Here is a 14,117-nt window from a genome sequence, read left to right as displayed (position 1 = left end):
CACAAAAGTATTATAGCACCTCCAAGAGTAAAAGATTTATTTCAGACCGAGCTACCCACTTCTTCAGATACTTCTTTAATAGACTATTTATTAAAAACAGCTTCCTCCGCCTGCTGTCTTGATTAAACATTATCAGCACCTACTGAATAAACAGTATAATTTTAAATTGGGATGCTAAAATAATAATTTTTAAAAGCCAGTGAGTAATGTAATGTTTTATCCATTTGTTATTCTATCCAGATAATTACCAATAACGTAATGTTTTGCCCATTTGTTATTCTATCCAGAGAATATAAAGTCAAGGTGAAGTAAAAGAGATTAATAGAAAGAGCAAAGTAAATGAGGTAAGGATGGAGGTAAACATAATTAACACAATAGGTAGTAATTCTATATAGAAAGAAAAACTGGGGCTTTGTTAGCTACCATAAATTATTTTGGATGCAAATTCCAGAATAGCTCCACCTAAGGTCCTACACTTACCACTTTTGAGATTCCAGAGACCCACCCATCCAGTGACTCAATCTTAAAACTTAGCAGCTGTTCACATCTTTCTCACTCATGGCACTAATAATAGTTTTCAGGAAGCAGCATTCCAGTCAGAACAACGATTAATAACCCCATGATCTGCAGGTCAATTGTTAAGAAAATCAGATGAGTAAGAAAGTATAGTTTTTTCCCCCATATTAAAATAAACTAACATAAACTTTTCTAAACAAATGTGCTAATTTACTGAATTCTAAAACTACTGTAATGAGTTGCCTTACTAAAGATACTCAAATCTTAATTAGCCTTCAAAATCAGTGACAAATTGGTAAAGCAGTGAAAGAAAACAAAAAATAACTAACAGATGGAGAAGTACCAAATGATTTTTTTTCAAAACACGTGTATCTCAAGATAAATCTTAAAACAAAATACTTCATGTAGGCAACCTTTGAAAAATAGGAACAAGACAAATTTGTTTAAACTGTTCACTTTTAAATAATTTCCCCCCTTGTCTGCGTTCTTTAGAAATAACTATGACACAATTCTCACACGCAAGAGAAATTATGGAGGATGCTTTTACAGGAACAATCCAATTTCCACTCCAAGTTTTGTATATGTAACATAGACAAAGTTACTTTCTATGACTTCTAGTTTCCTATGGAGGTTCAAGCTACAGTCCTATTCTGGCCTCAAAACATTTTGCTTATCACACATCTAACCAGGTAGCATAATTCGCATCCAATCACACATATGTCAATTTAAACTTTATTCAACAGCTTAAAAAACAACTAAAGAAAGAGAGAATTGAAGGATGAAGGTAAATCAGGATAAAAGAAAGGTAAGATGAGCAGTAAGGTGAGATTAAAAGGCAGTTGAAAGACAATTTATCATCCTAGCTGTTGAGTTTGGGGATACAGCACTGCAATGGCTTCAATCCTTTCTTCAGGACCAATGGCAGATGGTTCAGCTTACGGATGCAGTTTCATTCCTGTGGGTGCTACAATGTGGGATCCCTTAGGGGTCAATTATATCTCCTTTGCTGTTCAACATCTATATGGGGCCACTTCAAGAGGTCATCCGAAGATTTTGAGTGTGTTGTCATCAACATGGTAATGACGCACTTTCCTTTTCACTTTCAGCAGGGGAAGCCATGCACAACTCTGGAGTGCTGCCTAGCCTGAGTTATGGACTGGACGAAGGATAATAGGCTGAAGCTGAATCTAGACAAAACGAACACTGTTAGGGGGCCTTTTGCCTAGTCTGGATGGGGTCACACTTCCCCTGAAGGACCAAGTTCATAATCTGGGTGTGTTCCTGGACCTGGCCCTCTCAATGAAGAAACAGATCAGTTGTGGCCAGGTCTGCCTTTTTTCAACTTAGGTGGATCACTCACCTTTAGCCCTACCTCAACTGAAAGTCCCTAATAACACTGGTTCATAAGTAGGCAATCTCAAAGACTGACTATTGCAATACTCTCTGTGTGTGGCTATCCTTGAAGGCGGTTGGACGCTGCAGCAGGTGCAAAATGCAGCAGCCAGGCTTGTATTTTGGACATCATCATCATCATCTTAGAATTGCAGAGCTGGAAGGGATCCTATGGATTATTAATTCCAGCCCCTGTCTAGGAGGCACACTGGGCAATCAAACTCCCAATCTCTGGCTCTGCAGTCAGATATCTAAACCAGTGAACTATCCAGAAGTCCTGGCTGGTTTGCATTGGTTGCTGGTATGCCTCTGGGGTAAGTTCAAGGTCCTAATGTCGACATACAGTACAAAGCCCTCAATGATTTGGGTCCTTGCTACCTATCAGAGTGTTGTCCCACTGATCTATGACCTATCTCATCCACACTTCCCAATCCCTGATGCTGTGGGTGGCCACTCCAAGGAAGGCCCAGAGATCTACAACCAGGAACCAGGCCTTCTCTGTGGTGCCTGCCTCAATATGGAATATATTAGTGATGGAGGTGTATCAGATCCCAAACTTCCTAATGTTCTGAAGATAAATAAAAACATTCCCAGGTTTTTGAGAATCTTACTCCTATTTAATTATTTAACTCTTTAATGGTTTATGTTATTATTGCTGCCATCTTAGGATCTGTGTACCTTTGTTTGTTTATTTTGGTTTTCTTTTGTTGTTTTCATTTTAAGTTTATATTTTGTTGTAAGCTGCCCAGAGTACTGTCCTGCCACTAGATGGGCAGGACAGAAATGTAACAAATAAATAGTTTATTTATTACTTTTGCGTGCATGCCATTTTTTCCAAAGAGACCCAGAAGATGCACAACATAAAATAAATACACAACATGCAGAATACTTTGTATAAATTATAAAATGCAATAAAACATAGCAACAACCTAAACAATTTTATCTTACATACATTAACATACAAAATTGCTTGCAACATAACTGGTGAAATAGTGGTTCCCAGTCTCCAAAGGCCCACAAAAACAACTGTGCCTTACACCCTCTCCTAAATCCCTGCAAGGATGTCTTATTTTGCAGAGACTCTGAACAGAATTCCAAAGCACGTGGGCGGCAACACAGAGAGACGTTTTTGAATACTAGATGCTACAGACTGCAATAAGGAGAATGACTGAATAGAGTTGCCAAATTGAGATCTGCCAGAAACAAGTGATCAAAAGTAGCAACAAAGAGTACGAATCTATTAATTGCTAACAAACCTGCACAAGAAACGTAAGGCAGTTAATGGAAAAACCATAGAGCAATGTAACAAATATGATAATGTCCAGTTGTGGCAAAGCACCCTGTTTCAAGGTAGTTATTAAAAAATAATAATTCAGTAGTATGGCTGGATGGTGGGTGGATGTATTCCTAATGATTTGGTTCTTAACAGATTTAGTTTTCCTCTTTCCCAGTCCATTCAAGCATGTATACCCCTTTAAATATCTTTCCATGCTCCCAGAAAACTAGTCTCAACCTAAATCACACAATAAGCAGAGGTTCTACACATCCTCTGGTTCCTCAAGGAGGATGAGAACGTCCTCTCAAGAATCTTTAAGCTTATCCAGATGTTACAGATATTGTTCTGAATTCAGCTGTTAGTCCCAGCTCAGGTTGACAGACTGTATCAGTGGCAAGTTGGTAAGTTAATAATTATATACGTTTACTGACTCAATTAGGCTGTTTTAGTTGGGCTGAGTAATTTAAGCCTTCTTCAGACAGAAAAGGAAAGCATGCAAAATGTTGTTTTGACAAGCAGATACACAGTCTGACTAACAGAAAAGAACAATAGTGTAAATTAAGTAATAATTAAAAATGAAGTAAAAATATTAAAAATAATTTCTTTAAACAAAAATGTCATAGTGATATGACATTTTGTGGTATGCCTCTTTAAAATAATTTTGCCCATTATTTTAAAAATGTTTATCAGTGTCAAGCTTGATTTAAATTAGAGTTATCTGCGGACGTCATGATTTAAACCAGAAGGGGACGACCGAGGATGAGATGGTTGGACAGTGTCATCAAAGCAACCAACATGAATTTGACACAACTCCGGGAGGCAGTGGAAGATAGGAGGGCCTGGCGTGCTCTGGTCCATGGGGCCACGAAGAGTCGGACACGACTAAACGACTGAACTACTACTAAATTAAAATTAAACTATTATGTTCTCTTTATACAACACTTGGTGTTCATTAGTATCAGCATACTGTTAAACAGAAATGAGCATGCAACACATGACTGCCTCAATAATATTCATTGATAGTAATAACTACACTACCGTGAAGTAGTGCTTGAGGATTTCATGCTCTTAAAATAGTGTCTGTCCCTTCAGTGAACTTGGGAACTCAATACAGCACTGAAAATGTGTGAGAAGAAACACTGAGGCAAATTTTTAGGCACTGATCCCATAATGAATGTAACCATGTTCACTTAAGCAGTAATATATATGAAAAATCCTATGCAATCTTATGGATTTTTAGCAAAAGGTTTTAGAGTTCCATGAAGATTATTCTTAAGTAAGTCAGTAAGTCACTGTAACTCTATAGTTTTTTGATGTTGGGTTTAACACAGACCACAAGAAATTAATCTGTAAAGAATTATATAATTCTCCTGTAAGCAGCACAGATAAGCATGGATCATCAATTAAATATATAACCAATCAAGTTTTGTTGAAGTTCTGCTGATGTTTGTAGATTTCAATGGCTTCCCTGTGCAGTCTAACATAATAAAACAAGCTGGACATGAAATTCTATTTCAAAACACAGAAGTACTGGACCACACCAGCAATCATTATGTTAGACTGCACAGGGAAGCCATTGAAATCCACAAACACCAGCAGAGCTTCAACAAAAAAGAAGAAAGTATGAAACTCAACAAAACTTGGCTCCAAGCACTGAAAAATACAACATGCAGAAGGTCAATGAACTCTACCCAGCCACAAGGACCGGTGATCACTACACACAAAAGACCAGCTAACAACACCCATCAGTCACAGTGACAGATAATCTCTCCTCCTTATCACAACAATACACCCACAACAAAAACACACTGATCACCATAATCACCCATCTCTTGAAAAGGACAAAAGCTGATATCACAGCCATAAATACTCAACTCCCAAACAAACTGTACCAGAGCACAGAGTGCTACTCCTGTCCTCTGAAGATGCCGGCCACAGAGACTGGCGAAACATTAGAAGGAACAACCTTCAGAACACGGTCAAAGAGCCCGAAAAACCCACAAGAACCATTAGATCCCGGCCATGAAAGCCTTCGCGAATACAATGCTTTAATCTCTTTCATTCCAGAATCATTCCTGCAATAGATCATTGACTCCTGGAGAAACGTGAGACAGGGAGAAAAAGTAGAATTCGACTGAAAATGTGTTTGTATGCAAAGGCTGAAATTCCACAGTAAATAACAATTTGAGTAGGCCCACTAAATAAATTGAAGTTCTGGAGAAACTAACTTATAAAGTGATGTGTTCATTTCTAGCTATTGGCCATTAACCAGAAACTACAAACAGATTTTCATTCAGTACTGTATTGTTTTGCGATTTTGATAGTGGTGAAAATTTACTTAGTTAGTTATGTTGGCATAACACAAATAGCATAACTACTGGGTACAAATTGCCTCAAGTTAAAAAAAATCACTACAGACATCAGTTGTACAAAGAGTTGCAGGACTCAGCCTGCAACTGATAAACATCTATGGTAATTCTTTTTAACCTGAAGCAATTTGCCTCTAGAAGTTATGCTATTTGCATAGTTACACAAGAAGATTTTGGCCTATAAGCTTCTACGATATTTGGCAGTGTTCAACAAGTTGCTTGTTATTAGCACTACTACATATTTGTACATGAACAAAATAATTTTGAGGACTTTGAGTAATGCCTGTAGAATCTGTTTTACTGTATGCTTTGCATATTCTCATTCATATGAGAAAAACAAATGATAAGGAATAATTAACATACAAAATGCAATGAATGTAAATTAACTCATTATTCTATTCTTGTCACTGTCACATTGAGTTCCATATTCCAAAGAGGAATTTGGAAAGATTGTTCCAGTTTTCAGCCTGTAAAGAGGAATAAGGCTAGTCTATGCCACATGGAATACCTCCTACAGACAACACAGCATGGATAAACACCCGCCATCCTCCCAAGCTTGGAACTGGGGAGAACTGTAAGCTTTATAGTTCTGCTGCTTCAGGATGCTCAAACTACAACTGAAATGGACAATGAATCAGAGATCCTGACTCCTGCACCTGACCTCAAAGCTAAAGATGGAAGAAATGAATCCCAGGTCTGTTATACTCCCAAGCAGCTTGGAGAACCTGAACATCATATTGTGATTTCCCTCAGTACCTACTACAACATGCATGGAGTGATTATATTTGTTGCATTTACCTTCTGAGGATTATACCAGCAATGGGCACCTATGCCTCTCCAAATGTTTTTACGCTGTCTCCCATCAGCCCTAGCCATCATACCTAATTATGAGAGATTGTGGAAGTTAAAGTCTATCAACATCTGGAGAGCAATGGATGTCCAATCCTGGCTTAAGTTTATGCTCAAAGGGGTGAGCACAAATAAAATAGCAAACATATTTGTGGATCCATGGAAATGCAGCATTAATTTTGGAATTCTTTTTCAGAATGGAATTATGCCTCAAGAGTTCTAGGACTATGTAGGTTAAAGGGCTTATAATGAACATCTTTCTTGCAAAGGATTTGTGGGCGGTGGGGGGACTAAACTACGTGATTTAGTGAGTATCAAAATGGTATAATGTTTGAATGGAAATCTTTGTTTTTATTTATTTTGGAAATACTGCATAACTATCAGCAGTAGATAGAAGCGAATCTGATTTTAGCACTGATGGCCTTCTGAAAAAAAACAACCAGGCAGGTAAGGGATTGCATAAGAGGAATGGAAAATCATTGTGGCCCAATTTAACTTAATCTCTGCAAAGACTTTGAGTTCATTTATTATTTTTGGTTTAATTTGCTGGCTAGATTATTTTTCCATACAGATGACAGTCTAATAAGATAGCAACAACAGTACTACAATCATCTGAAATCACTCTTCAACAGTTTTCCTACCCAGCAAAACTAAATTTGTGGACTGACTGCTCAGACTGTGAGCATATTGTTGAAATATTGGAAAATACCACTGCTCATTGTTTGTTTATTTGTTAGAATTCTGTTAGAATTTCCTCAGGCTTGTCATATCAGCAGTATAACCTCACAGTACAACATGCACTTAAGTGCTATGTAGGTAAAGTTTCAATTCAGGTTTGTGTGTGTGTTGTGTGCTGTCAAGTCAGAACTGACTTATAACAAACTCAATAGAGCTATAAGTTCACCCACTCCCTGCTGCCATGAGTTTCCATGGCTGAGTAAGGATGCAAACCCAGGTTTCCATCACTTTACCCACTACACCACTCAAAGACTACCTTGTTTTTCAAAATGTAAAGATTCAACTGTGTCACAGTTCAAATTTCAATAACTGGGGGAGACAAGATAACCACAGAATACAAAAGGGCTTATTTGCAACATTTGACTCATGCTGCATACTGCCTTAAATATATGCATATTTCATATGAGAGTACTTTACAAACCAAGGCTGTTGGAACAGTACTAATATTTTAAAAAACACATCCTTTACTTCAAGTAGTAACAGTCTTAAAAACAAACAAACACATGGTTTCACATTCTTCCAGGCATGTTGCTTTATTACAACATAACCTCATATTTTCAAAGTCTATCGCAAAAATAAATAGAGCGTATACTAATAAGAGATGAGAGGTGAGATAAAAGGCTATACCCGTTGAATTAATTTCATAGAATCATAAAAAAGTGAAGTTGGAAGGGTCCTACAAGGCCATCAAGTCCAACCCCCTGCTCAATGCAGGAATACAATCAAACCATATCTGCCAGGTGATTGCCTAAGTTTTTATTGAATGCCTCCAGTGTCGGAACACTCACCAGCTCCTGACGTAACTGGTTCCACTGTCATATTGCTCCAACATTTAGGTTTTTCCTGATGTTCAACCAAAATCTGGCTTCCTTTATCTTGAGCTCATTGTTGCATGTCCTGCACTCTGGGATAATCGAGAACAGATCCTGCCCCTCCTGTGTATGACAGCCTTTCAGTCTTCTCTTCTCAAGGCTAAACATGCCCAATTCTTTCAGCTTTTCCTCATAAGGCTTGGTTTCCAGCCCCCTGATCATCCTTGTCGCCCTTCTCTAAACTTTGACTGCTTTTTACTTGCCCCTCGTTCAATAGAAACATTAGAAAGTTAATTTCTTTGCTTCAAATAAAGTACTATAGGTGGCACATTGATGGCAACTTCATTATCAGATTATACCAATTCAAAAGTGGCACCACAAGATTTTCCTCATGAACATCCATCTGATCTTCCCTCGTAACAGAAACTCACCATGATATTGTAGAAGGCAAGGGCACTCAAGATGGAGCTCCAGCTGATCACTTTGAGCATTAAGACACTACAAGCCAGCATGCTGATGTATGCTGACTAATAATTTCCTGCCTGTTTCTAGCTGTATGCCCCCTCTTCAACTCTTTGGTTCTTAGTTTCTTCATCATGGTGTACAAACCCAACAGGAGTGCTCTGAAAAGCAGATAAAGCCTCTGGCTTTCCCAAAACCCATAGAGCCAGATATTGCCACAACAAAATAAGAATGAACCTAAGGTCAGTACTGTTTAGCCCAGGGCTCTCAAACACGTGGCCCACTGGATGATACTTTTTGGCCCCTGTCTTGCCTGCCCCCCAAAGCGCTCACACATCCTCTGCTGTCAGAGGCAAAAAAAGCCTCACCTTGTTCGCCAGGTCTCTACCAAGACAGCGCCTATTGCACCCTCCATCCGGAACTGCAGCCTGCCAGCTGGCCGGCTGCAATTCCAGATGGAGGGTGCAAAAGGCGCTGTCTTGGGGGAGAGCCGGCAAACGAGGTGCGCTGCCAGCCCTTTTCCCCAAGCACCTGAGCCACTGCCAAGCAATGCCTGAGAGCGGAGCTCGCTCCCGGCCCATCCTCAAAGAGCGCCAACAGCAGCTGCCATCACAGCAGCCTCTTCCAGGGAAGCAGTTCTCTGGCTCTCTCTCTCTCAGTACCCCCAGCACCAGCCTGGCCAGTGGCCACCTCAGTGCCCGGCAGTGCTTCCTCCTCCTCCTCCTCCTCTTCGTCCTGCTTCAGCCGCCTCGGCTCTGGAAGCTGCCTGGGCTCGCCTCACAAAGTTTACTCCTCTGTCGTGGCGGGGGTAGCTAATACTGCTGAGTGTGCCTTTTTTTGAGGGGGAGCTCAGAGGAAAGTTGCCGGACCTTCGTGTGTGCGCTTTTGTGTGCATGCGCACCTGTGGGGGGGTGCCTTGTTCTGTTTAATTTCGCAGATACCAGTGAGGGCTTTTCTCCTTTGGCAAGGCGAATTCTGTGAGGGTTTTAAAAATATTTTATGTCGTGCCCTCCTCCCCCGGGCTACGCGGTCACCGGTGCTCCCTCCCTTCTCCGCTTCTTCGTCCTGCTGCTGCTGCTGCTGGTGGTGGTGGTAGTGAAGCAAGAGCTGGAGGGGTCGTGGCTGGCGACGAGGGCTCATGCGCCCCTCCTCCTTGGAGCCCCAGCCGGGCTAAGGAAAACCCTGGGCAGCTTCCTCTGGCTCGTGCTCCACTTGGCAAAAGTCTGATGTGGCCCAGCCTCACCCAGACTCTGCCTGCAGTGGCCCCCAGGTAAACTGAGTTTGAGACCCCTGGGTTAGCCTCTGTGTGGCTTGTGGTCCTCAAGGTCATTATAGTGCCCTTCCAACCCTCAAATGCCCCTGCAACAACAACAAACAGCCAAAGTAAGTTTTCCTATGTACTATACATGCAATGCTTGCATGTAACATATAGCCACCCTCCAACCCCAAAATTCCCCTCAGACCCCAATATTAAAATCAGTAGTGAGCATCCAGCCATTTGCAGTATTGATTGTGGACAGCCTTTTTTTTTTTTTTTTTTTTTTTTTGCATAATTCCGGGTGCTGGGGTAAAAATGTGGCTATCAAATTTTTTTAAAAGTTGCTCATTTCTGCTCAGACATAATGTTGATCATACCTGGCAAACCAGAACCCCACAAAACCCTGCTGTAGTCATGATATGAGAACCAGAGTGCTCCATACCAAAGAAATTGTCATAGCTTAGTCATAACATATGAGTGGCTCTTAAATACACAAAAGTCTTGGATTTAGAAGCAAACAGGCAGAGGTATAACAGAACAAGATTTCAGAGATAATAAGAACAATCTGAATCACGGAAACGCCAAAGGATAAGAAAATACTACTCTATTAACAGGACATACTTTTACTGTTCGTAGACTGTTACATTCCATTCTCCAGGGCCATTGATTCAATTGGTTTCCTCCAGTTGACACCAATAGCTAGATTTAAGCCACAGATGTGAACACTGATGAAAGAAAGTCTGTCTTTACTGAATAACTTCGGGCAAGAGGGATAAAAAATTACCTTTTAGATATAGAAAGAAACAACAACATAACATATTGGAGTCACAAACATCTCTCAAATTTGCCTAGCTCTGAGAAAAGCAATCATTCACAAAGGAGAATCGCCATTTAAGCCTCCTCATAAAACAACAGATCTTGATTATTACAAAGTGTTACAAATCTGCCCCCATATAGTGCTAGTGTAAGGCTTAACTTTTTCACTCACAAAGCATGTTCCAGGATTAAACAAAGCTTGTCCTAGACAGGGAGGGGAGGAAACAAGAATCTTCAAAACATAACTGCCACTCTTAATCATCCACCTGAATAAAAGCCACAAGTAGGGGCTCCCTAGCTTTTAAAAGAAAGCAATACTGTACTGGAAGTTAAAACTGCAGCATCAAATGAACAGTTGCTAATAACAAAAAGGCCACCAATGTGGGGGAAAATGCACACCATACACCACCAGTTTCTGTAGGGAAGATAACATGGAAACCTCTCAACAACCTTATAATATGGATCAAAATGCACTAAAATCTCTGGAATTTGCTCCTGCATGGAACTGCAGCCTAATTGAAGTCCAGAATTCTTCCCTACTGATACATGGCAATTTACATAACTTGTTGAATTCACCCATAACAAGATAGCTATTATCTGCTTGGCTAAAGAGCATAATGAAATATTAATACGAATCATACATGTGTTTTCTGTGCAGTGGAAGATGAATTCCAATAAGCTATATTGTTCACATTTCCAAAACTCTGTTTACATCTACAGGTTTTCATCACACCTATTGCTGTCACACAAAGATAAACAAAAAAAACAAAGATTAAAAACAAGCCACAAACCCAACAATGAAACCACATTTTGCATGGATATCAACCTCACGAACACTGGTAATCAGAGATCACCAAAATGGTAATCAGGAACTATGTAAGATTTGGGATTGTAGTGATGTAATAGAAAAAGGACACAGATTTGGAATCAGGCTGCAGTTAGCATGCAGCTAACCTAATTTTTAATACTGACTTTTGTTTACACTTCCCAAAAGGAAGAGGTCTGAAATCGCATTTGCTGACATATTTCCCAGCTATAACTGATACAATAAAAAAGTTGGTATGCAAACTATGCAGTTAACAGGACTACTTCTTTTTATGGAAATTCTTTTCCACGTTTCCACAGAGGCAGGCATATTAGTCTTTTATAATAAATAACAAAGAGTCATGTGGCACTTTAAGGACTAAAAAAATTATTACAGGATGAGCTTTCCAAGCACAGTGTACACTTCCTTAGAAGTATGGACTACAGGTTGGAGGTTACAGAAATGTGTGTGTGTATACTGTATATACGTTGGGAGTAAGATACAGACTGTGGACTTAAGGTCAATTTAAAGGTGTACTTCTTCTGTGACAATTACCTTAACAAACATCCTGGTATGCTAAGAATCTGTTATCTGATGCTGGCGCTCCTTAAGGAGCAGTTCTTTCGGTGCCTCTTAAATCTTGCGTTTTATACTCAGGAAAGTATTTGTGCTGGACAGAATTTTTATCTGTTATGTATCATACCATGAAGTTTGAGGCATCAGCTTTTCCTCAAACCAGCAGCCCCCCCCCCGCAGCTCGCCCGACAGATGGTACTATTCTCATTTTACACCTCAGTGGCTTCTTTGGCCAGAAACCCTAAACGGTTTGTAAGGCAGATGCCTCGCTAAAACGCAGGCCGAGGCAAAGAGGCAGTCCCGAAACCAGCAAAATCAGGGAGCTGGACAGGGGACAGATTGTATTTGTCTTCAGTGTGGAAAGGGATTGTCACTCTCCAATCGGCCTCCTCAGCCACACTAGATGCTGTTCCAAGACCTCTCTATTCTCGAGACTGAAGGATGCCTACCAGGCTAAACGCCCAAAGAACTAGGCTGGCAGCCGCAGTCCAAGCTGCGGATCGCGCCTTGGGCGACCCAAGCGGCCGCAGACCTTGTAGGGACAAGGAAAGGATTCCGAGGTCTGGACGTGAGAGGGCTTCTTACGCCAGCTGGGCGATCCGCCTTGGCCGGGTTGCGGAGGCCGACCAGTTCCCATCCTCTCGTCTCCCGTCCCTCCACAACCCCGATCCCTTCCCTTCCCGCCTTCTGCGCAAACTTAATCCACTCACTCTTGGTGGCGGCGATCAGGTTCTTGCTATCCTTGAGGAGGTCTTTAATGAACTTGTTGGTTTTCTCAAGCTCCGCTTCGTGGGATCGGATCTTCTCGCGGAACCAAGGGCTGTCCAGGTAGCAATCGCTGAACTCCAACGGCTGCAGTCCCATGGCTGCTGAGGAGCGGCTCTACCGGATTTCTCCTCGCAAATCCCTCTTCGCTCGGCGTCTGAAACAGAAAAAAAAAAAAAAACTCGCCTTGGGTTGTTGTTGCTTTTTTTTCTCCCCTCCCCTGTCTCTCCTCCAGACCAGAGCTGCTCCCCACAGCGCCTCACCAGGGCAAAACAGGCGGCAAAATACCACAACACCCTGCAAAGCGCAACATGGGATCCGGTGCGCTGAAGAGCCCTGTACGAAACAGGGGATGAGGGAGAACAAAAAAAAAAAAGGGGAGCTTCTCGGCGGCAAAAGACAAACAAGCCCCACAGCCAGCTGGCCTCTCACTGGGAGCCGCCTCACGGGCACGCCGCTAGAGGTCAAGAAGACGCCAGCAAGGCTGCGAACGAGAGCCCTCCTCTGAGGAGCCTCTCGCGGCTTCCCGGCGGCGGGAAAGACAAGAGAGAGAGAACAACTCGCGTCTTTACCTCAAGCCAGCGCCAGGGAGAGAAAGAGAAAAGAAGAAAGAGGGAGAGAGAAAGAAAGAAAGAGGGCGGCTCCGCCTAGCGGCTCCAGGCCCGCCTCCTAGCAAGACTAACCTCTGGCCCGACAGCCGGCGGACTCTCTGCCTCTCGTTCTTCCTCTTGGAATGCTAGGCAGCCCGACCTTTGCCTGGCGGCTCCTCCCTTGATATGCTTAAAGACTCTGTACCATAGGCAGAAAACCACACTTGCTCAGTTTTATGTTACGACGACTCACAGGCGCTGTGGTGAGCGGTGGAAGTGACCCCCTCAAGACTTCTCCCCTCTTTGACTTCGCTTTCATTGCTCCCGACATTATTCCCCCGACCCGTTCCGAGCTCTAAATTCAGTTAAAAGTAATGTAGGAGCCGGGAGTTTCCTACCATGCGCATCATACCTCAACACTGGCCTGCTTTGCCTTGGACTGGAGGGAACAGGGATTCAAGAGCAATTGAAAGGGCACCCGCTCCCTGGTTCTCCTCCATTAAAGAACAGATTGGTTTAATGGCAGGTATTTTAAATCCGCCTTCCCCATAGACTGCTCCCGAGGCACCGAATAACAATACAATCAAGGACACCGGCGCGACTAAAATGTTTTGAAACAGGAGCAGCAAACAATAATTGCAGGCGTTGGTGGTGTTGAATAAGTTGCAATACTGTTTATTTATTTATTATTTATGTATTTATTTAGACTTCTACACCGCCCATCTGGCTACAAAGCGGTTTACAACACAGCAAAACACTTTAAAAAATATAGAACACTATGGTTATACAGGAATCAAAATCAAAATTACAACATACGATCAGAAATACCAAAACAACATCAACGGAAACACAAAAAGGCTATGTGTGCCATTGAGGCAGTCATTCCCAAAGAA

The 14,117-nt window shown here is 41.7% G+C and overlaps 1 protein-coding gene across 5 annotated transcripts in view; it reads right to left on the bottom strand.

Annotated features, from left to right (window-relative positions):
* The window catches only part of ARHGAP10 (Rho GTPase activating protein 10), a 145,959-nt gene extending 132,253 nt beyond the window's left edge, over positions 1 to 13,706 (bottom strand). The window contains exons 1-2 of one of the 5 annotated variants that reach the window (XM_078394762.1): positions 13,637 to 13,706; positions 12,580 to 12,791 (exon numbers count right to left, since the gene is read on the bottom strand). In XM_078394762.1, the coding sequence (XP_078250888.1) occupies positions 12,580 to 12,733 (154 nt within the window). In that variant the 5' untranslated portion in view covers positions 12,734 to 12,791; positions 13,637 to 13,706. Of the gene's footprint in view, positions 1 to 12,579; positions 12,792 to 12,897; positions 13,024 to 13,206; positions 13,283 to 13,317; positions 13,447 to 13,636 lie in introns of those variants that run through there. The other 4 variants (XM_078394761.1, XM_078394763.1, XM_078394760.1 and 1 more) reach the window with 4 other exon arrangements.
* Positions 13,707 to 14,117: the final 411 nt, after the last annotated feature.

This window comes from Pogona vitticeps, chromosome 5 (assembly GCF_051106095.1).
Source record: "Pogona vitticeps strain Pit_001003342236 chromosome 5, PviZW2.1, whole genome shotgun sequence".
Taxonomy (NCBI): Eukaryota; Metazoa; Chordata; class Lepidosauria; order Squamata; family Agamidae; genus Pogona; species Pogona vitticeps.
The sequence above is the reverse complement of the archived record's forward strand: the minus strand, read 5'-3'. Positions and strand labels throughout refer to the sequence as shown.